We start from the raw sequence: 24,574 nt of genomic DNA, 5'->3' as shown, positions 1-24,574 counted from the left end.
CCCCCCTCCCACCCTTTCCACCCCCCTAAAAAGTACCAATAATGACAAAAGAAAAAAAAAAGAAAAAATAATAATTTTGAAAAATTAAGATTCGTACAGTATCTTAATCATAAGATACATGTGCTGTCTGAAATTCAGTCACATTTGTCTACTTAAAAACTGTGACATTTCCTACTTAAAAAATGGGACAAATGTATCTTAAATTCAGTAAGGACTTTTTGTAGTGTTGTCACTGCAGTCACTGCGGTAACTGAGGCGATATCGAGGGCAGCACTCGTCGCCGCAGTCACTGCGGTGATTAAGGCGATAACAAGGGCGGCACTTGTCGCACAGTCACTGCGGTAATTGAGGCGATATCAAAAGCGGCACTTGTCACCCAAGTCACTGCGGTAATTGAGGTGATATCGAGAGCGGCACTTGTCGCGACAGTCACTGCGGTAATTATGGCGATAACAAGGGAAAACAAGGGCGGCACTCGTCGCGGCAGTCCCTTAATTACCGCAGTGACTGCTGCGACAAGTGCCGCTCTCGATATCACCTCAATTACCGAAGTGACTGCGGTGACAAGTGCCCCTCTTGATATCGCCTCAATTACCGCAGTGAATCCCGCGATAAGTTCTGCCTTTGTTATCGCCTTAATTACCGCAATGACTGCGGCGACAAGTGCCGCTCTCGATATCGCCTCAATTATCGCAGTGACTGCGGCGACAAGTGCCGCCCTTGTTATTGTCTTAATTACCGCAGACTGCCGCGACAAGTGCCACCCTTGTTCTCCCTGGTTATCGCCTTAATTACCGCAGTGGCTGTCGCGACGATTGCTGCTCTCGATATTACCTCAATTACCGCAGTGACTGCTGCGACAAGTGCCACTCTTGATATCGCCTCAATTATCGCAGTGACTGCGGTGACAAGTGCCGTCTTTGTGATTGTCTTAATTACCGCAGACTGCCGCGACAAGTGCCGCCCTTGTTCTCCCTGGTTATCGCCTTAATTACCGCAGTGGCTGTCGCGACGATTGCTGCTCTCGATATTACCTCAATTACCGCAGTGACTGCTGCGACAAGTGCCACTCTTGATATCGCCTCAATTATCGCAGTGACTGCGGTGACAAGTGCCGTCTTTGTGATTGTCTTAATTACCGCAGACTGCCGCGACAAGTGCCGCCCTTGTTCTCCCTGGTTATCGCCTTAATTACCGCAGTGACTGTCGCGACAAGTGCTGCTCTCGATATCACCTCAATTACCGCAGTGACTGCTGCGACAAGTGCCACTCTTGATATCGCCTCAATTATCGCAGTGACTGCGGTGACAAGTGCCGTCTTTGTGATTGTCTTAATTACCGCAGACTGCCGCGACAAGTGCCGCCCTTGTTCTCCCTGGTTATCGCCTTAATTACCGCAGTGACTGTCGCGACAAGTGCTGCTCTCGATATCACCTCAATTACCGCAGTGACTGCTGCGACAAGTGCCGCTCTTGAAATCGCCTCAATTACCGCAGTGAATCCTGTTGAATAAATGATGTAGACAGGGGATTTTCATTAATAATAATATATTTAATAAACTCAGCAATACATGTGTTCTCTCTTTGGAGACTTGACTCGGACTGAACGCCGTTACTTGCGTCGGTTCACTCTCTCATCCTCACGACATCAACTCCACTCATCACCACCTGATGGCAGCACTTACTTGACAAAGTACGAATGTACACACACTATTGCCAACACGCCTCTTTACATTAGTACTTTATCAATCTTTCTATATTTCTTAAATTCTATTTAAGTTTCAGTAATTCTCTCAGTTTCACAAATTTTTCCTTGCACAATGATTTCGTCAATATATCAGCAATATTATCCTCAGTATCAATCTTCACTATAACAATATTTCACTCTTCGTAATTATCATGTACATGGTGATACTGCACTTTAATATACTTAGATTTCTTTGATAAATTTCCACTCTTTGCAATGGCTACAGCTCCAGAATTATCCTCATACATTTTAATCGGTTTATTGAAATTTATATCAAATACTTCCTCTAATAATCCTCTTATAAATTTCAGTTCAGTTAAAGCTTCAGATAATGCTACGTATTCAGCTTCAGTAGATGATTTTGTTACTGACTTTTGTTTACGAGACTTCCAATAAATAACATTTCCATACAATCTTATAATATACCCTGAAGTAGATTTTCTATTAACAATATCACCTGCCCAGTCTGAATCTACCAAACAGTCCAATGCTTCTTTGTCTCTTGCTTTTGTGTACATCAACTTTAAATGTTTAGTCAGATATAAATACTTTAGAATTCTCATAGCATACTTAAAATGTATCTCGTCATAACAACTCTGGAATCTACTAAGATAATTAACACTGAATGCAATATCTGGTCTTGTACCTGTACTGATGTACAATAATTCTCCAATCAAACTCCTGTATTTTACTTGTTCATTCAACTCTTCAGCTTGCTCTAACCTCAAATTTGTTTCCATAGGTGTCTTGTACAACTTAGCATTTTCCAAATTGTATTTCTTAGCTAACGATTTTATATAATTTTCTTGACTGAGCGTGACTTCATTATTCACAAGATCATTCTTAATGTTAATACCAATATAATTGTTCACTGGACCCATATCTTTCATTCTGAAAAGTCTTGACAATTTAGATTTTACTTCTTCTATCTTCGAGATATCTTTCCCACAGATCAATAAGTCATCAACAAATATTAAAATATATACAGTAGCCTCTCCATCTCTTAATCGTGTTTGCTTCTTTCAAATTTCAACTCTTCAATAAACTTGTGGAAACATTCATACCAAGACCTAGGGCTTTCTCTCAATCCATATAGTGATTTACATAACTTATAAACCTTTTCTGTACCATCTTCATATCCCAGGGGCTGATGTACATAAACTTCTGACGTTATTTTTCCATTTAAAAAAGCTGTTTCTACATCCATTTGTTCAATTTTCAATTCACTTTGACAACAGTACGACAATAATATTTTCAAAGTTTCCATCTTAGCTACTGGTGAGTAAGTATCTTCTATCTGTTCTTTCTGCTGAAACCCCCTAACCACTAGTCTTGCTTTATAAACTTCCTCTGACTTCTTTTTGTAAATCCATTTCACATCAATTGCTTTCTTATTTTCTGGTTTATGCACTAAAATCCATGTTTTATTCTCTTCAATACTGCTCATCTCTTTATCTATAGCCTTTTTCCATTCTTTAGAATCACTACTTTTGTACGCCTCTTCAAATGTATTAGGTGTATTAACATCACAACAATTCACATAGACACAATAACTTACATAATCATTTGCATATTTTCGATTTGGTTTTCTCTCTCTCTCAGAACGTCTAACTGGTATTTCTTCATCCTTAACTTCATCGTCCTCAATCGACTCAGCAGACTCATATATCGATTCATTTTTACTATCATAATTTACACTGTCATTCAAATTTTCATTAGGCTCATTTTCTACATTTTTACCCATTTCATTACTATCATCATTAAATCCAATATATTTGACGTCATTCTCTAATACATCGACATGTCTAGCTTCAATAATTCTGTAGTTTATCAACACACGATAACCTACTTCTGAATAACCCAATAGTACTCCCAATTTAGGTTTATCGTCCCACTTTGATTTTCTTATTTGTTCAGGTGTTCTTACGTAAACTCTACTTCCATATAATCTGAAATATTTAACATTTGGTTTCTCATTAAAAAATATTTCATAAGGAGTTTTCTTTTCAATCGTATTTGCAAGTGTCCTGTTTCTCAAATACGTTGCTGCATTGACAACCTCTGGCCAGTATCTCTCATTTACTTTAGCTTCTTTTAATAAACACCTAGCTGAATCCATTATCGTTCTATTAAATCTCTCAGCTACTCCATTTAACTCGTGTACATTTGGTGGACATGGCATAATTCTAATTCCTTTTTGTCTTGCAAACTCATCAATTCTTTTGTTGATATACTCTTTACCATTATCACATCTTAACATTTTAACTCTTTTACCTGTAATATTTTCCACTAAATTCACGTATTCTACAAAGCAGTCATAAACCTGATCTTTGGATTTTAAAGCAAAAACCTTCGCCAATTTACTATAATCATCTATAAAAGTTAAAAAATATCTTTCACCACAATTCCCAACAGTTGGATGTGGACCATTTATATCAGTGTGGATAATCTCTAGTGTCTTTGTTGCTTGTTTTCTTTTATTCTCGAATGGTCAGTTATGCATTTTTGACTCGATACACATTGCACATTTCATAATTTCTGTTTCTAATTCTTTCGGTAATCCAATCAATAATTCATTTTTACATAGAGTATTTAAATAATCAAAATTTACGTGTCCCAAAGTACGATGCCATTTTTCTTTTAATGTCATTTTTTCCTCATTATTTCCTGTTACCTGACCATTATTCACTTCTCTCTGATTCTCTTGTTTTCTAATCAAACTTGTCATTTTATAGATATCATTTACTTTCATTGCTATTGCTATTAGTTCTTCATCTGAATTATAAACTTCTGAAACATCATCATATGAAATTATTGAATTCTTGTTTGTTACTTCCGCATAACTAATTAAATTTGATTTCATCTCTCGAACATAAAACACGTTAGTCAATGTTACTAAATTTTCTTTTTCACCCACCATAAAAATTGCATTTACTTTACCTATCTTTGTTGCTCTCATGAGTCGACCATCTCCTAATTTTACTTCAACTGGTTTTACCAAGGTTATACTTTCATCAAATAATTTTTCATCATTTATTATGTGGTCTGTACATCCACTGTCTAATATCCAATTTATTTCATTTTTATCTCTCACTCCATCATTTCTTATTTCTGTTTTATTTACCTCTGTTATGAATACGTTACCAAAATTCTGAGAACTCTGTTGGTGTTCTTGACTGCTCGATGCCGTGTTTACGTCTCCTCGATAATCCCCTCTGTATTGACCTCTTGAAGTTCCTCTGTAGTTATTTCTACCTCGTGTGTGTGGGTTTCCTCTGTAGCTGCTTCTCCCTCTGTTGTACTCGTTTCCTCCATAGCTGCTTCTCCCTCTTTGTGACCAGCCTCCATGCTGTCCTCCTCTACCTCTACCAGTTCTTTCTCCACAATCTCTTTGATAGTGTCCAGGTTTACCGCACCCATAACACGTCTGTTTTGTCTTTGCGTGGAATGCGCTCGTATTCGTAGAATTTTCCTTTTGTTTATTCTTTTCAAGCCACACATTCTTTTCCGTCACTGATTTCATTCTAATTTTACTCTTCAAATATTCAATTGTTCTTTCATCCTTTGGCAAAGCATCCAATATATCTCCAATGTGACTATATGATTCCGGGAGAGCCTTTATCATGTAATTCCTCGCCTCTTCATCAGTAACTGTTGCGCCTGCTGCTTTTACTTCATTCAGTCCTTTCTCAAAATCATCAAAAAATTTAACCACGTCTGAATAATTTTCCAGTTTAATTTTCTCCAAATTATTACGATTTATTATTTGTAATGCTGTAGACTCCTTCAGATATTCTGCGTCGAACTTTTTCATCATCTGATACGCTGATGGCAAATGTTTAATATATTTTAATTGTTTATTTGTCACTGAACCAAAAATTAAAATTGTCGCCTTAACATCTTTTTTCTTCCAGTCTGCTTCTGTAACTGTTGTATCTGCAATGTCTCTTTCTCTCTGAACCACTTCCAGACACTTTTTATATTCTAACACCTTCAAAATTCTAGCTTTCCAGCTCGAATACTCTACACCATCAAATATTGGTATGTACACGTCGTCATGCTTTACATACGGCATTGTTGCTAATTGTTCTTCTTCTTAGTTTCACACTTTTATCAATTTATAGTTTTCTTCAACTTTTATCTTCCCTTTACTTCACAATCTTCTTAACCACAAACTTCTAAACCACGCTCTGCTACCATGTTGAATAAATGATGTAGACAGGGGATTTTCATTAATAATAATATATTTGTTAAACTCAGCAAAACATGTGTTCTCTCTTTGGAGACTTGACTCGGACTGAACGCCGTTACTTGCGTCGGTTCACTCTCTCATCCTCACGACATCAACTCCACTCATCACCACCTGATGGCAGCACTTACTTGACAAAGTACGAATGTACACACACAATTTCCAACAAATCCCACGATAAGTTCCGCCTTTGTTATCGCCTTAATTACTGCAATGACTGCGGCGACAAGTGCCGCTCTCGATATCGCCTCAATTATCGTAGTGACTGCGGCGACAAGTGCTGCCCTTGTTATCGCCTTAATTACCGCAGTGACTGTTGCGACAAGTGGTGCTCTCGATATCACCTCAATTACCGCAGTGACTGCTGCGACAAGTGCCGCTCTCGATATCACCTCAATTACCGCAGTTACTGCGGTGACAAGTGCCGCCCTTGATATCGCCTCAATTACCGCAGTGACTGCGGCGACAAGTGCCGCCCTTGTTATCGCCTTAATTACCGCAGTGACTGCCGCGACAAGTGCCGCTCTCGATATCACCTCAATTACCGCAGTGACTGCGGCGACAAGTGCCGCCCTTGATATCGCCTCAATTACCGCAGTGACTGCGGCGACAAGTGCCGCCCTTGTTATCGCCTTAATTACCGCAGTGACTGTTGCGACAAGTGGTGCTCTCGATGTCACCTCAATTACCGCAGTGACTGCTGCGAAAAGTGCCGCTCTCGATATCACCTCAATTACCGCAGTTACTGCGGTGACAATTGCCGCCCTTGATATCGTCTCAATTACCTTTGTTATCGCCTTAATTACCGCAATAACTGCGGCGACAAGTGCCGCCCTCGATATCGTCTCAATTATCGCAGTGACTGCCGCGACGAGTGCTGCTCTCGATATCACCTCAATTACCGCAGTGACTGCTGCGACAAGTGCCGCTCTTGATATCGCCTCAATTACCGCAGTGACTGCTGCGACAAGTGCCGCTCTTGATATCGCCTCAATTACCGCAGTGACTGCGGTGACAAGTGCCGCCTTTGTTATTGCCTTAATTACCGCAGTGACTGCCGCGACAAGTGCCACCCTTGTTCTCCCTTGTTATCGCCTTAATTACCGCAGTGACTGTCGCGACAAGTGCTGCTCTCGATATCACCTCAATTACCGCAGTGACTGCTGCGACAAGTGCCGCTCTTGATATCGCCTCAATTACCGCAGTGACTGCGGTGACAAGTGCCGCCTTTGTTATTGCCTTAATTACCGCAGTGACTGCCGCGACAAGTGCCGCCCTTGTTCTCCCTAGTTATCGCCTTAATTACCGCAGTGACTGTCGCGAGAAGTGCTGCTCTCGATATCACCTCAATTACCGCAGTGACTGCTGCGACAAGTGCCGCTCTTGATATCGCCTCAATTACCGCAGTGAATCCCACGATAAGTTCCGCCTTTGTTATCGCCTTAATTACCGCAATGACTGCGGCGACAAGTGCCGCTCTCGATATCGCCTCAATTATTGTAGTGACTGCGGCGACAAGTGCCGCCCTTGTTATCGCCTTAATTACCGCAGTGACTGTTGCGACAAGTGGTGCTCTCGATGTCACCTCAATTACCGCAGTGACTGCTGCGAAAAGTGCCGCTCTCGATATCACCTCAATTACCGCAGTTACTGCGGTGACAATTGCCGCCCTTGATATCGTCTCAATTACCTTTGTTATCGCCTTAATTACCGCAATAACTGCGGCGACAAGTGCCGCCCTCGATATCGTCTCAATTATCGCAGTGACTGCCGCGACGAGTGCTGCTCTCGATATCACCTCAATTACCGCAGTGACTGCTGCGACAAGTGCCGCTCTTGATATCGCCTTAATTACCGCAATGACTGCGGTGACAAGTGCCGCCCTTGATATCGCCTCAATTACCGCAGTGTCTGCCGCAACAAGTGCCGCCCTTGTTATCGCCTAAAACACCGCAGCGACTGTCATTACAGGTATCGCTTTCTTTGGTTCCACCAGGACGACACAATAATGGAGACTAATTTACTGCAGGGTATCCATTATGCGGAAATGATCGAAGAGTTTATTAAAAAAAAAAATCATGAATATTGAAACCAATGAATGAGTAATCTCATTTCCAAAATCGGCGAGTCTCACGCATAAAAAATGCTGTAACATTCGATCTGGCGTCCCGATTTTTTCAAAATTATTGTTGTAAACAAAATCAATACTTACCATCAAGATTCTTCGCATTTTCCCACTCCATTCAAATTATCACACTGTTAATTCACGGCCATTTATTCACGGGTGTTCACCATCTTTCGGTCTTTTACGCACGTCATTTTGAAAGACACTCAATTCTTTAGATATTCTTTTTCAATTTTCCTCATTTCTCACAATCGATTGACAGATAAATTATTATTTTTTCTTACTTCAGAACAACTGAATAGATCCCATCCAAAATCCAAGCAGCTCCAAGTTAAATGGAGACGCTCCGATTGCGTCATCGAAGACCTTGACAAATCGTTAAGAACCTTCAGAATTGTAAAAATCTATGAAACTTGAAGATGAAAGTTTGATGTTTCATTCACGGAAAGATTACAATAATTTCTCGAGCTCGTGAAGTACATTGGAAGAGGAAGCAGTAATGAGAGAAGTCCCTTTACTTGATTCGAAAATCTCATAATGTTTTTTCTTTCAAAATTCAATTCATTTCATTTCCGTGAATTTCCCGTACTTCCAGGAAAATGGTTTACTTGAACTAATGAAGCTGATTTAAATCAATGGTTAATGATTTATTCGACCGAATAAATCATACATTTTATTTGATTAAACTATTTTCTGGCTGTACGAATTATCTGGTTTNGCGAGAAGTGCTGCTCTCGATATCACCTCAATTACCGCAGTGACTACTGCGACAAGTGCCGCTCTTGATATCGTCTCAATTACCGCAGTGAATCCCACGATAAGTTCCGCCTTTGTTATCGCCTTAATTACCGCAATGACTGCGGCGACAAGTGCCGCTCTCGATATCGCCTCAATTATCGTAGTGACTGCGGCGACAAGTGCCGGCCTTGTTATCGCCTTAATTACCGCAATGACTGTCGCGACAAGTGCTGCTCTCGATATCACCTCAATTACCNGCATACGCGCGCCATCTTTCAGCTCTCCTCATTATTTCCGCCATCAATACGAAATTAACGGGAGAATAGCGACTCAACTGTTCTCACACATCTTTCGGCGTGGCTCTAACGCACCATTGATGTTCATTTTATGAACTCCCTCGAAAACTATCGCGCGCCATCACCCGATCCTCTCATTGGCCTACATTAATTATTTATTATCTAAAAAACGGCTAAAAAAAGATTTTTTTTATTATTTTTCCCGTATTTAGGAGGTCATTTTACGTTGGTGGACGGGAGGTTCTCCCCCAATAAATATACACCCTGTATAAAACGAGTGCAATGTCTACTCTACCGNGGACAAGTGCCGCCCTTGATATCCCCTCAATTACCGCAGTTACTGCGGTGACAATTGCCGCCCTTGATATCGCCTCAATTACCGCAGTGACNTAACGCACCATTGATGTTCATTTTATGAACTCCCTCGAAAACTATCGCGCGCCATCACCCGATCCTCTCATTGGCCTACATTAATTATTTATTATCTAAAAAACGGCTAAAAAAAGATTTTTTTAATTATTTTTCCCGTATTTAGGAGGTCATTTTACGTTGGTGGACGGGAGGTTCTCCCCCAATAAATATACACCCTGTATAAAACGAGTGCAATGTCTACTCTACCGACACTGTTTGACCGACTGCAAGGATGATGTACAAACGTGGATATGGACAACTGTTCTTATGTACAATCGTTCCTTCACTTTTTTNCGACAAGTGCCGCTCTTGATATCGTCTCAATTACCGCAGTGAATCCCACGATAAGTTCCGCCTTTGTTATCGCCTNTGGAGACAAGTGCCGCCCTTGATATCCCCTCAATTACCGCAGTGAATCCCGCGATAAGTGCCGCCTTTGTTATCGCCTTAATTACCACAATGACTGCGGCGACAAGTGCCGCCCTCGATATCGTCTCAATTATCGCAGTCACTGCCGCGACAAGTGCTGCTCTCGATATCACCTCAATTACCGCAGTGACTGCTGCGACAAGTGCCGCTCTTGATATCGCCTCAATTACCGCAGTGACTGTCGCGACAAGTGCCGCTCTCGATATCACCTCAATTACCGCAGTGACTGCGGTGACAAGTGCCGCCCTTGATATCGCCTCAATTACCGCAGTGAATCCCGCGATAAGTCCCGCCTTTTTTATCGCCTTAATTACCGCAATGACTGCGACGACAAGTGCCGCCCTCGATATCGTCTTAATTATCGCAGTGACTGCCGCGACAAGTGCCGCCCTTGTTATCGCCTTAATTACCGCAATGACTGCGGCGACAAGTGCCGCCCTCGATATCGTCTTAATTATCGCAGTGACTGCCGCGACAAGTGCCGCCCTTGTTATCGCCTTAATTACCGCAATGACTGCGGCGACAAGTGCCGCCCTCGATATCGTCTTAATTATCGCAGTGACTGCCGCGACAAGTGCCGCCCTTGTTATCGCCTTAATTACCGCAATGACTGCGGCGACAAGTGCCGCCCTCGATATCGTCTTAATTATCGCAGTGACTGCCGCGACAAGTGCCGCCCTTGTTATCGCCTTAATTACCGCAATGACTGCGGTGACAAGTCCCACCCTTGATATCGCCTCAATTACCGCAGTGACTGCCGCGGCAAGTGCCGCCCTTGTTATCGCCTAAAACACCGCAGCGACTGTCATTACAGGTATCGCCTTCTTTGGTTCCACCAGGACGATAATGGAGGATAATTTACTATAGGTTGTCCATTATGCGGAAATGATCGAAGAGTTGATTAAAAAAAAAAAATCATGATTATTGAAACCAATGAATGAGTCATCTCATTTCCAAAATCGGCGAGTCTCACGCATAAAAAATGCTGTAACATGCGATCTCGCGTCCCAATTTTTTCAAAATTATTGTAGTAAACAAAATCAATACTTACCATCAAGATTCTTCGCATTTTCCCACTCCATTCAATTTATCACACTGTTAACTCACGGCCATTTATTCACGGGTGTTCACCATCTTTCGGTCTTTTACGCACGTCATTTTAAAAAACACTCAATTCTTTAGATATTCTTTTTCAATTTTCCTCATTTCTCACAATCGATTGACAGATAAATTATTATTTTTTCTTACTTCAGAACAACTGAATAGATCCCATCCAAAATCCAAGCAGCTCCAAGTTAAATGGAGACGCTCCGATTGCGTCATCGAAGACCTTGACAAATCGTTAAGAACCTTCAGAATTGTAAAAATCTATGAAACTTGAAGATGAAAGTTTGATGTTTCATTTACGGAAAGATTATAATAATTTCTCGAGCTCGTGAAGTACATTGGAAGAGGAAACAGTAATGAGAGAAGTCCCTTTACTTGATTCGAAAATCTCATAATGTTTTTTCTTTCAAAATTCAATTCATTTCATTTCCGTGAATTTCCCGTACTTCCAGGAAAATGGTTTACTTGAACTAATGAAGCTGATTTAAATCAATGGTTAATGATTTATTCGACCGAATAAATCATACATTTTATTTGATTAAACTATTTTCTGGCTGTACGAATTATCTGGTTTCGTTTACCTCTTTTGTAAACAAATTCAATTCAACTTGAAAACTGCATACGCGCGCCATCTTTCAGCTCTCCTCATTATTTCCGCCATCAATACGAAATTAACGGGAGAATAGCGACTCAACTGTTCTCACACATCTTTCGGCGTGGCTCTAACGCACCATTGATGTTCATTTTATGAACTCCCTCGAAAACTATCGCGCGCCATCACCCGATCCTCTCATTGGCCTACATTAATTATTTATTATCTAAAAAACGGCTAAAAAAAGATTTTTTTTATTATTTTTCCCGTATTTAGGAGGTCATTTTACGTTGGTGGACGGGAGGTTCTCCCCCAATAAATATACACCCTGTATAAAACGAGTGCAATGTCTACTCTACCGACACTGTTTGACCGACTGCAAGGATGATGTACAAACGTGGATATGGACAACTGTTCTTATGTACAATCGTTCCTTCACTTTTTTCACAAGTCTATGGACAATCGTGGATGTACAATCGTGGAAGTACAGACGAAGCCCCCCGGGGTGCTCTTCATGAAACGCTCCCCACTTCACTGAGTTTGTGGCTCCCACTGTTACCCCCACGATAATCGTACTAGGACCCCTATAATTGGACGGGCCATAATTTTTTGTTATCATTCAAGCCGTAAGGCAGTGTCCGTGAATCGCTGCTTACAGCCATTATGATAAAATAATATATTTCGTCATTAGGCCGAATAAAACTTCTCTAGCTCATATTCGTCAGAACAGCTTTTTCGGTCTCATGATGGAAAATTGGATTCCTAATGCAAGTTTAGAGGTAACTCCCAGCTACTGTGGGACTGACCACTCTATTCTCTTAGTTCTGAGAGGTGGAAGATATGTATGTGCGTGGGGATTCACCAAAGTGGGGGTAGCTACGAAGGGAACGACTCATCTGTTTGCCTATTCGCGATCGCAACATAGATGTGGGACCCATCAAGTGGTCCCTATACTAACTACTCTTGGGGGGCAACCAATGAGATCACAGAGAACCTAGTGATCTTATTGATTGATGCCTATCATTGATTCACTTCCAGTGAGTTCATTGGTTGTCCCCCAAGAGTAGTTAGTTTGAAGCCCACTTGGTGGCTCTTACATCTACGTCGCGATCGTGAATACCTAAAAATTGTCCATTCCTCTATTAGGGTACCTGTTAGGGGATGTTTTAGGGTTGAAATATAGAGCATACATACACATATTTTCTAAAAACATCATATTTTCACATTTCATGATATTCTACATCAGTTCCAGGCGAAATTAGATCGTCAAAAGCAACGGTTACAAAGCTTCCATTTGGAAGCAAAAGAAAGGTTAATGAATTTAATAAAATGATATGAAACGATGAATTATATACTACAAAAGCAAATAATGTGCAAACTGATCATTCAGAAGTATATTGTCAATTTATTAGCAAAAAAATATACTATATCAATATAAAAGCAATTTCCCACTGGTTTAGATGTCTCATTCATCTACGAAAAATCGCTCGATTGAACGACCTAACACGTTCAAGTCTCAGCAAGATTCCCTCTTAATCAGGAGGCGGGTTGGTTTTCTCCATAGGGAAACGACGTTTGATTGGCTGCACTTCGTTCATTAGTAACTCATTAATAAAGCATTGGAGATAAAAATTTCATGAGTTTTTGGTCTTCAAATAACTCCCTTGAGCTACCAACAAAATATTTTCTTGCAATGCCTGCATGAAAAATCCACTTTTCTGGGCGTAAAGTGTTTGTTTTCCGTACGACGTGCGTAAAATTCATAGGTCGTGCGTAAAGTAACAATCTCGTTTTGCCCTTTACGCACTCGAAGTTTACTTTATATACGACCTTGATCCTTACGCACTGCGCACAAAAATCCAAACTCGTTGCTTCTACTGCACCCCTGAAAAGTGAATTTGACGGGTACTACCAAAATTAGATGTGTTACACATGCGTGCCAACACATACTATTGTTAAAGAATGTACTATTGTTGAATGCTATGACAGCCTGTAGGCTTAACCTATAGATAATTCTCTGGCATTTTCTTCATTAAGTTTCTTAATGGCAACACTCATGTTTTGAAGGACAGTCAAGGTTGAGGAAAAATCGGATAAACGTCCAAAGAGTAGAAAACAATGCCTATGTGAATTGGATCGTATGAGTAAAATGCAGATTTATAAAATTTCCGTTTGGAAAATATTGGAATCCTCCATGGGATCATTTCAAAGCATTTTTATACAAACTGCTGCTGAATATTTTCATAGTCCTAACCTGGAGTTTACCTTTACGACAAATAACGGTCTACAAAGTGAAGACGAAACGAGTGGAATTGATCTCAAGGGACGTTCCGATGGATCAATTTTTATAGATAAATTTTTTTCTACAATTGAAAAACAATCAGTATATTTCATGACGAGGGACATGGGGTTCCTTATTCGTATGGAGTTGACGTCAAAGCCGAAGGTCAGGACCGGCCAACCTCACGAGTGAAAGACCCCATGGCACTAGTCATGAAAGATGTTTTTCCGTAACAATTTCCACATTCACGGGTTTGGGGAAGGCTCAATCCCCGAACCAGGAAAAGTGAAGACTAGTACGGAAATTTTTTTTTATTATTGAAATACGAACAACATACAAAGAAAATTTCACGAAGGAATACAACGAATGAGACGTACCTCATTATTTAAATGGATGAAGTTAGCAGAAAATTCTTTATCGCAGATAGTTCTGCTCCTTGTATTTACGGATTGTACTTCCAGTTCTTTCGGATGCACCAGTGTTGTTTCCTGAATAGTTTCTCCCTCGAAGTCGTCACAATGTCGTAGGGACGCGTAGACAATGCCGGGAACAACTCCTATCCGATAAGCAGCGGGTCGAAAGTTGGAGCGCGGCTGCATGTAACCACATCCGTCCAGCTGTGCAGAAATTCATGAACAACCTGAGAATTTGTGAAACTCCATGGCCATTGTTGATACCCTAGGACACCTAGCGAACATTTAAATAGGGCTTGGTATATCTTTGGCGTGTTTTTTGTTTTGACACTTCAATTTCAATCCGCAAACTACCACTTCTGTTAGTAGGTATTATTTTGGGTTGTTGGTTGATTTTTCTTATTTGCTCTGTGAAGGTTACATTAGTATTGATCATGATGCGAACCAAAAGCGAAGACGTATCGACTTTCATGCATATTGAACATTAATGAATGTATTTTTTGGGCTGACGACGAAAATCAAATTTATTCCATTTTATTTTAAAATTCAGAACAGTGCCTTTGAAATTATCTAAAAAAACTCCTAATCGAGCAGTTTCGGAATTGTACACAATCAGCCAAGCTCCATTTTGATCTCTGAAGTTAAAGATGTGGATATTGGAATCTTATCAAGGAATTTATTACGCGAGAATTCGCTCATGGTACAGAAAGTAGGTTTGTATGAGAATCCAAAGAATCCGGGATTGAAGTGGAAATAGCAGTGATTTTTTTAGAGTAGGGTAACTGTATCAATGATAGAACAACGAACAAGTTTTATAGTATTTCTCGAGAGTTAGATGTGCCTTTCATATGAGAAGGGTTGATATCAGCTGTATGCTTTCAATTTCCTCCCGCTGTTCAAGTTTCATAATAATCGTAAAATTAGAGGGAAATATAATAACACTGTAGCTTTTCATTTAGAGAGACAAACCGGTAATCTGAAAGTTTTGGATACAAATCCCAGGTGATAGACCACATTTCCCGATAGTGTTCATGTTCAAGATGCACAGCTTTCAAACACTGACCGAAGGGAAAATAAATTGAGAAATGAAAAATTCAAGACAAATTTCAAGAGAATACCCCGAAAAGACAATTGAAGACACAGATTTTTAAAAGAATTTTACCATCGAAATAAATACTCAAAAATCGGGTAACAGTTCAATCTATATTCGAATGAAAAATTCTTACTCACTAATTGGTTTTATATACATCGAATATATTCACATTCATCATGTGAAATTTCTGGCAAAATTCGATTTTAAAAACGAAAGACTTGATTCTCTCACTTCAATCCTCAATTACATCAAAAAATAGTTCAGCCATTGGAAAACAATGAGATAATAGGTAGTATATATCCCTGAAAGCTACAATTTCAACTTACATCAGTATTCACATTAATGCACTCCGCCTCCGGATCTGGTCTCATGATAGTAATCTCTCTATCACAGTCCGGCAGGATATCATAATTAGGCATGGGATGAGTAATAACGTCTGGGTCCTGGAGACAATATCCCAATCGCTCTACAATTGTCGCGAAACTTGGTCTATCCTCTGGCCTAGGATGCCAGCATCTCGCCATGATGCCGTAAACTTGATCAGGACATCCTGCAGGTTTCTCCAGCCTTCCCCCCGTCGTTACCATCGACATTACTTCCCTATTCGCACAACCAGTGTATGGCATATAACCGAATGACATGATCTCCCACAGCAGCACACCGAACGCCCTGAAATTTGATCATTTTGTTCATTATCTTTCGGCGAGAGTTAAACAAAAAAAAACCGAAGGAGAGCCGGGATTTGGGAAAGGGTTGAGAAGTTCACAATAAGAATAAATGTCACTGTACGCATGGGTAGAGTCACAACAAAATCTTTATATTTCACAATATATACACAAAAGTCAAAAAATATATGTGTTAAATTAAACACTGTCAATTAATAATTGACTGGAGACGCGGTAGAGATTTATCACAATTGAGATGGTCACAATAATCGAAGATCTTAATCGCGGAGATAAAACACGCGGTGTTCACTTGTCGCCATGAGATTCGAGAAGAAGGAGATCTGTCCAGTGTCGCCACAAGTGGCCCTTATGCAAATTAGATTGTAAGAGATTGTAACCCAGGTTCGCGCCCAGAAGGTGCTGCCACTAGCGGCTAACCCACCGCGACATGAGGCTGATTCCTCAAAATTCTCCCCCCATCAGCAACTCTGTTGGTGACCAGATTCTCGAGAAGACCATACTAGGACCTGAAACACTAAGCAGAGAGATTAACTGTGCCAACAGAGACCAGTGACAGTTCAGCTGTTAGAGATTGGCAATGGAACCAGCTTGGAGATCGGTCTGGTCAACGTTGTCGACGCCGTCCTGATGGTCACAACTCTAGAGAGACCGTCCTTTCCAAGGTGTAGAGCTGTGACACGAGCGAGAGGCCATTTTGTTGGCGGAAACCTCTCATTGGTGAGCAGTACCACAGAGCCGATGCGAATATCGTTGGACGGATAATGCCGATTGGAGATGGACTGGAGCTGCTGCAGGTATCCAGTAGACTACTGCTTCCAGAAGTACTGCAGCCTCTGCTGAATCAGTTGCCATCTAGAGAGCCGTCCAACGTTGAGATCCTCAAGAGAAGGTTCCCGTAGAGTGATTGGAGCTTCTCCAATCAGAAAAATGTCCCGGGGTGAGACACAACACGTCATCAGGGCCTTCTGAGGGCGCCTGTAGAGGTCTGGAGTTGAGAACTGTTTCGACTTGGGTGAGCAGCGTAGAGAGTTCCTCGAACGTCAGAGTAGTATCCCGAACTGTTCGAGCAAGGTGATACTTAACTCACTTGAGCGCTGCTTCCCATTTTCCTCCAAAATGGGGGGTCCCAGGTGGGTTGAAAGACCACTGAATACCGTTCTTGAGAATTACTGCAGAAAGATGCTGGAAGTTCTTTGATCCAGTTGAGAACAACCTCTTGCAGTGACCCCGATGACTCACAAACCTCCGATACGCAGTGATGAACCCATCAGCAGAGTAGTCGGTAACAGTTTCCAGGTGCAGTGCTGACATGGGTATGCAGACGAAAATCACTAACCAAACCTTTTAGGTTTTATGGCCACGCCCCTCCCACGTCTTGATGGGCACTGGTCCAGCATAATCCACACCAGTGTTAGAGAATGCACGTGCCGGAGAGATGCGTGCTAAGGGAAGCTGCCCCATCAGTTGTTGAGCACGCATCAACACACTTGAGAATGAAAGATCTTACTGGTATTCTTCCTCCAATAATCCAGTAAGCCCTTCTGAGATGTGCCAACGTGAGTTGCGTTCCACCATGCTACGTTTGCTGATGAGAAGCCCAAATGAAAAGCTCTGCCAATACGGATTCTTTAGGTATTATCGCTTGATGCTTGCTCTTTGAGTCCAAGGTCGAGAACTTTAACCGTCCTCCTACTCGGAGCACTCCTTGATAGTCGATGAAGGCAGTCAGCTTGGTAAACGGGTGCGATCTTCCCGGTTGTTGATCACGAGAGATGATATTGCACTCGGCCTGTATATGGAAAGCCTGCATGGCTTTAACTCAATACAGCCGAGCTGCCTCGATGCCTTCAGGACTTAGTGGATGAGGTAGAGATTTGCTAAGTTTTTTCCTCATCCTGGCGACAACACGTAGACAAATTGCTGTGATACGCAGCAACTTGTAGAAAGAGGAGTGTTGAGTGATGAGCTCCCAGAGAGAAGATCCAGTCGAGAACGTAGTGAATACTGAGCCGGGCTTCTTTTTCAAGTTCACTGACGGATCTAATCTCGCACTTTTGTTTGGCCACTGAGAAGAGTTCAACTGTAGCCATCTTGGACCTGTCCACCACAACTTGTGAGCATTGAGTTGAGCCACAATAATACCCCAAGATGCACAATCAGCAGGATTCTCCTTACCGCTGATATATCTCCAGTTCGCTCCTTCTACCAGTTCCTGTGTGCTAGCTACCCTGTTATGCACATATTCCTTCCACCGAGAGGGATGACAGCTGATCCACGCCAGGGTAACAGCTGAGCCTGTCCACAGGAACACAGAAACGTTCTCAAGGTTGAGTTATTCACGCACGTACCTCGTGAGTTTGGCTAGCATGACTGCGGCATTGAGTTCAAGACGAGGAATGGTGAGCTGTTTGAGAGGGGCTACCTTACTTTTAGCCATTGCTAAAGAGATGCTGACACCATTCGAGCTTGACACCTTCAAATACACGACCGCAGCCATCGCTAGTTGAGAAGCATCTGAGAACCCGTGTATTTCCGCCTGAGAATCCTTTCTCATTCCGAGCCAACGAGGAATAGAGATCCTTCCGATCTGAGATAGCTCCTCACGAAACTGAGTCCACTTCCTGGCAGTTTCCTGTCGTAGCTCGTCGTCCTAGCCCAACTTCTCCAGGCAGAGACGCTGGAGGATGGCTTTCGCCTTGAGCACCACAGGAGATAATAACCCGAGAGGGTCGAACAACTGAGCTATCTCGGAGAGAATATTCCTCTTCGTCATCTTTGAATTGGCTGGAAGGTGGATCGAGAATTTGAGTTGGTCTGTATTCGGATCCCACTTTAGACCATGATTCTTAGTGGTGGAATCCTCTCGTGGCTTCTGATCCTGAGAGACTCGTTCTGAATGCACAGACCGAAGTAGAGAGGGGCTATTCCTATGCCATTTCGCTATGCCATTTCGCTAGAGGAAATCCACCAGCTAAGCAGAGATATATCACTTGCTTAGAGACCTTCAGGAGATGATTCTCTTCTTCAGCACCACTACAGATGTCATCCACATATCATCCGCTGGTCAACGAAGAGATTGCTAGAGAGAAACGATATCCCTCGTCCGCGACCAGTTGATTGAGAACTCTACAGGCTAAGAATGGAGCCGATTTAGTCCCGTAGATCACGGTAGTGAGCTGGTAGGTGCTGATCTGGCCTTGGGAATCTCGCCACAGAATTTGTTGAAGAGGCCAGTCCTCTTGATGCACCTTGATTTGACGGAACGTCTTCGTAATGTCCGTTATGAAAATGTACTTGCTCTTTCTCGACCGGAGAAGTACGTCAGAGATAATCTTCTGCAGTTTAGCTCCAGCATGTTGGATGTCATTGAGTGACACTCCTGAGCTCGTCTTATGGGAACCGTTGAACACTACTTCGGTGTTTCACTACTTTTCACCTCAGCTTCGGTGTTACACTACTTTTCCGGAGAACGCCATGATGAGGAAAGTAGTATGTAGGAGTATGTGAATGGATGAGTTTACTTTGTGTAGAACACCGCTGTGAGACAGGAGTCGACTGCCCTTCCTCAGAGACCCTCAACCCTCCAGAAGCCGAAGCTTCACGTGCTCAGGTTATCTCGTCAGAACGACAACAAAATCTCAAGCCTCCGGCATTCCTTCAATTACATAAGGTCAATAGGTCTCGGCTTCAGAAATTCCGGATCAGCTAGTTTCAGTCTCTTGAGATGGCTCCACGGTTGAGTTTGGATAGAGAACGACAGCAACAAGGTTGTGAGACAGTCAAGAATGTAGGCGTTGATGTCAATTTCTTTTTCTGAGTACAGTAACTTCAGACAGAACTGAGAAAATCCATTGGAGCAGATTCTTGATCTACTGATACCAACGACAGGAAGCAGGGCTGGAGACTTCAACAAGCCCAACTTTACCACGAGATTATAGGCAACAAATGACAATTAAGATCCAGGATCCAGCAGCATTCTGACCTCGCATGAGAATCCGTTCTCTCCAATGAGAGAAGCTACTGCCGTTGCGAGGAGAACACCTGGTCTGAGCTGAGGTGACGCTTCAAGCACTGTAAATGTTGCAAATGGAGAATCACTTGACAGCAATGGCTGTTGAGAAAGTTCTGAGGTTACGGACGTGGCTGACGGTGATGTCGTTGGTCGAGAATTTCACTGCTGAGATGATCCAGGCCTCTGAACAGTATCTCACGAGGTTCAGAGGGTTACACTCAAGACTGAACTGCAGAACTCGTGGCTGTAGAGCTATTCTGAGAACTGCTGATGTGTATCATCGAATGGTGACGTTTGTGGCACACAACGCAGCTCTTGGTAGTCCTGCAGTTTCGCAGCGAGTGCTTGCCCAAGCAGTTGAAGCAGAGATACTTCTTCTCCACAAACTCCTTCTTCTCCGGAGTTAACTGCTTGAACCTCAGACACTTGTCAATATGATGACCATCAGAGCACATGGAGTAGACGTTCTCGCTCATTTCTGCCCACGATTGGGAAGGACCTTGCTCTGATGGGTTCTGAGTACCAGCAGAGACGTTCAGTACTTTTACTGGTTTCGGTTTTTCAGGGTGTTGAGGAGCAGTGGTGGTGGGTTTCACTGGAGTGTGCAGTTCAATTCTCTCCCTCGCTCTTGCTCTGCTCAGGAGTAACTCCTTCAACTCTTCATAGGATGGGAATGTCGTGCTAGCGCCAATCTCAATTTCCCATGCCTCCATCGTCTTAGAGTATAGTCTACTCGAAATCACGTGCACCAGAATGTCATCCCAGTGCTGTACCGGGCGCCCAAACGTTTTCAGGGTGTTCAATGCCTCAGTGGTGCAGTTGAAGAGAGCATTGAACTCCTTGGCCGACCGGTTGACGATCTTGGGAGCACTGAACAACTTCTTCAGCTGGGTAGATATGAGGAGACGTTTATTGTCATATCTGGAGGTGAGCATTTCCTAGGCTGGAATGAAGGAATTGTTAGATACCGGCAGAGTAGACACCAGCTGCTTAGGCTCGCCGATCAGATAAGTTAGCAGATAGTGGAGCTTTTCCACTGTGGAGAGCGCGTGATTGCCGACGACCATGGATAAAAAGAGATCTTTATAAGGGGTCCACTGAGCAAAATCCCCTGAGGAAGTCGGCAAAGAGATTTTTGGTAACTGTCTCTGTGTCACATGAGCAGCTGGTGCCGGTGCAGCAGGCCTACGAAATGATTCAGCGAGATCCACAGAATCATCCAGTGACTTAATCAGTCCGATGAATGTGGTTCTCATCGAGGAGTAGTATTGCAAGCATTCATCGTAGACATGCTTCGGCACATACTCATGCTCGAGAATTTTCGCGCTGTCTTCTCCAGAGAGCCACTTCAGATTCTCCTCTTCAAACTGGCTCCAATACATCTCCAGGATGTCCAGCTTGGACTGCAGTTCGGTGACTGATAGCTCCTTGATCCCCGCCGAAATCGATTCTGCTTTGAGAGATTCGATTAATTTCGCCCAAAAGCAGAGAGACGCGGTAGGGGAAGAGGAACACAGTAAAAGCTGAGCAAACACAAAAGAACCGAATGCAAAACCCCGATAACTCGACTGTAAAAACAAGCTACCAGAGAATTGGGTGGGTGCAGAGAAAAGCTCAACGTCAGCAGGCAATGACCAGCCTAGCACCACTCCAAGGAAAGTAGAAGCAGCAGCAAATCAGAAGAAAATAAAAAAACCCAAAAATTAATAAAAATGGTAATTGACTTCTCTGTGAGACGGTCTAGCTGCAGTAGAGAAGAATACCGAAGTTCAGCATGCAGTGAGAAGGCCGTTCTGAAGTTCTAGGGGAAATGTTCAGCAGCCCCAGAATGATTGTCAGTGCTTGAATTTGAGAAGTCTGTGGCGCGCACGTAAGTCCGAAAAAACTGGGTTGAGTACCCACTGCCACTACGGCACACAGAGGAGAAGCGATTACCGTTCCCGCGCTTTTCACCGACACCACGCGCACTGATTTTTCCTTTTCAGTAATTTTCTCGATATCCGGCTCGAGGGACCAAGTGTTTCGGCGAGAGTTAAACAAAAAAAACCGATGGAGGGCCGGAATTCTGGAAAGGGTTGAGAAGTTCACAATAAGAATAAATGTCACTGTGCGCGTAGGTAGAGTTACAACAAAGTCTTTATATTTCACAATATATACACAAAACTCGAAAAAAATATGTGTTAAATTAAACACTGTCAATTAATATTTCAGTCGAGACACGGTAGAGATTTATCACAATTGAGATGGTCACAATAACTGAAGATGTCAACCGCGGAGATAAAACACGCGGTGTTCGCGGAGAAGAAGTAGATCTGTCAAATATCGCGACAGGTTGCCCTTATGCAAATTAGATTGGGCGGGGCCGGTAATTCAGGTTCGCGCCCAGAAGGTGCTGCCACTAGAGGCTAACCCACCGCGACATGAGGTTAATGCCTCAACATATTACCATCCCTATTAACATGAAGATATTCAATTATTGCATCATATTTAAATTAAAAAACTTTCTAATAGACAATCTTCACAGATATTATCGGAAACTTCGGTTTAGCGAGATATTATTAAACACCAAGAAAATAAGTGAACAGCACCATTTTTCAATAGATAAATATAGCAATTATTACTAATAAATTAGCAATTTGCTTCCGACTGCGTTTTCTCTTTTTAAATTCTCATTTTTTTTTTTCACCGACGTCGGTGGCCGAAGCGGCTAGGTGCGAGCCTAGTGTGCGAAAGGTTGTGAGTTCGATTCCCCGTGGAACCGAGTTTTTCAACGGGAGGGCTCCGGCGAGCGGGAGGTCGCTAATATAGTGACCGCCTGTACCGGCATGGGTTTTCTGTGGTTTCCCATGCTACTCCTATGTTCTATAGGAGTGCGAATGCGGTGCAGTGTAGAATCCATAGCCGCATGCATAGGGTTGGATAGGGCCGATTAGCCAGAGGGCAAAAAGGGCCGGAATATATAAAAAAAAAAAATCTCATTTTATCATTTTTTTCTATTGCTTCCGAATGGAAGCTTTGCAATCGTCGATTATTATGATCATCTAATTTTAGAATAGAAGAATAGAATAGAAAAAGTGCGGCTGGTCACTTAAAGCGCCCAGAGTCACCTAAATCATACGATCTTTTGTAACTTCCGCCTTAGTTTCGGTCAGTCACACAGCCTCAGCCCTGTGTTTCTGACTAAGCTCATAAGGCTGGTGACAGCCGCTTGTTGTAAGTCCTCTGGTTTCAGGAAAGCCTGGCCCCAGATTTTATAGCGACGGAGTGCTAATAGGGGGCATTCACATAAAATGTGGATGACGCCCTCCTTATCGCCTCCGCACAGTCTGCAGTCTTCTTGTTCTGCAAGTTTCATCTTGAACAGATGAGCTCTGAGAGCTGTATGACCCGTAAGGAGCCCTACTGCTACCCTCAGATCCCCTCTGTGCAACTCCAGAAGCTTTCTGGTCCTAACTCTTAGTTGCCCTCTCATAAGCAGTTTCGCTTGTCTGCAGGTCGCAACTTTCTCCCAACGCCTGACATGATCCCGCTGGAAATGATCTTTAATAAGAGTTTTTCCCACTGCGAAGGGCATGCCAAGCAGGCCGTGTGAGGGCACCCTTTCTGTACCCTCCTTGGCCAGCTTATCTGCCTCTTCATTACCCAGAATCCCATGGTGACCTGGCACCCAGGTTACGGTGACCCGGTTGTTTTTACCCAGTGTGTCCAATGCCTGCATGCATTCCCACACCACCTGTGACTCTGTAGTGGGTTTTTCCAGGGCGTGTATCGCCGCCTGGCTGTCACTGCAGATGAATATTTTCATCTTTTTTGTGTCTCTCGCGTTCAGATACTCTGCACAGTTAAGTATGTCCAGCATCTCTGCTTGAAAGACGGTTGAATGATGGCCCAGCGGATAACTCTCTCCGAAGCCATCTTTCAGACGGTAGATGCCTGCCCCAAAACTTTCATTGAAGCCAGAGCCGTCCGTAAACCAGTAGTCCTCTCTTGGTCCTGGTTTACGTTTCGAGTCTAGCCACTCCTGTCTGGGTGGTATACTCGTTCTGAAAGTTTTCCTGATCTGATACTTCCTAGGAATCCTATCCGTCTTACCTATGAAGGGTCAATCATTGATTAGGCTAAACCTTGTCTGGCCTTGGCCCATCATCTTCCGTTCTAGTTGGCACCTTAGTCTATATGCAGTTGTGGTAGCACAACTCACAACCCTAAGGTCGAGGGGTGGGATATTGAGTGCTGTTTCTAGCGCCTTAGTAGGTGTCGATTTCATGGCTCCTGTTGCAGCCCTCAGAAAGGTTCTCTGTAGGCTTTTCAACAGGTTCCTTGTTTCCGTCTTACTNGGCTCCACCGCCCGCGACCGAGCCCCCTCACTACGACAAAGTGGGAACCCAGTAGAGGG

General features: G+C 42.8%; 1 protein-coding gene across 1 annotated transcript in view; it reads right to left on the bottom strand.

Annotated features, from left to right (window-relative positions):
• The window catches only part of LOC107040140 (leukocyte tyrosine kinase receptor), a 591,240-nt gene that overhangs the window by 151,573 nt on the left and 415,093 nt on the right, over nt 1-24,574 (bottom strand). Inside the window, exons 9-10 of the mRNA XM_015260083.1 lie at nt 15,807-16,149; nt 14,352-14,591 (exon numbers count right to left, since the gene is read on the bottom strand). Coding sequence (XP_015115569.1) covers nt 14,352-14,591; nt 15,807-16,149 — 583 coding nt within the window. The remainder of the gene's footprint in view (nt 1-14,351; nt 14,592-15,806; nt 16,150-24,574) is intronic.

Source organism: Diachasma alloeum, unplaced genomic scaffold (genome assembly GCF_001412515.2).
Source record: "Diachasma alloeum isolate Michigan unplaced genomic scaffold, Dall2.0 Dall_scaffold_00322, whole genome shotgun sequence".
Lineage (NCBI taxonomy): Eukaryota > Metazoa > Arthropoda > Insecta > Hymenoptera > Braconidae > Diachasma > Diachasma alloeum.
Note: the sequence above shows the minus strand (reverse complement) of the source record. Positions and strands in the feature narration are given on the sequence as shown.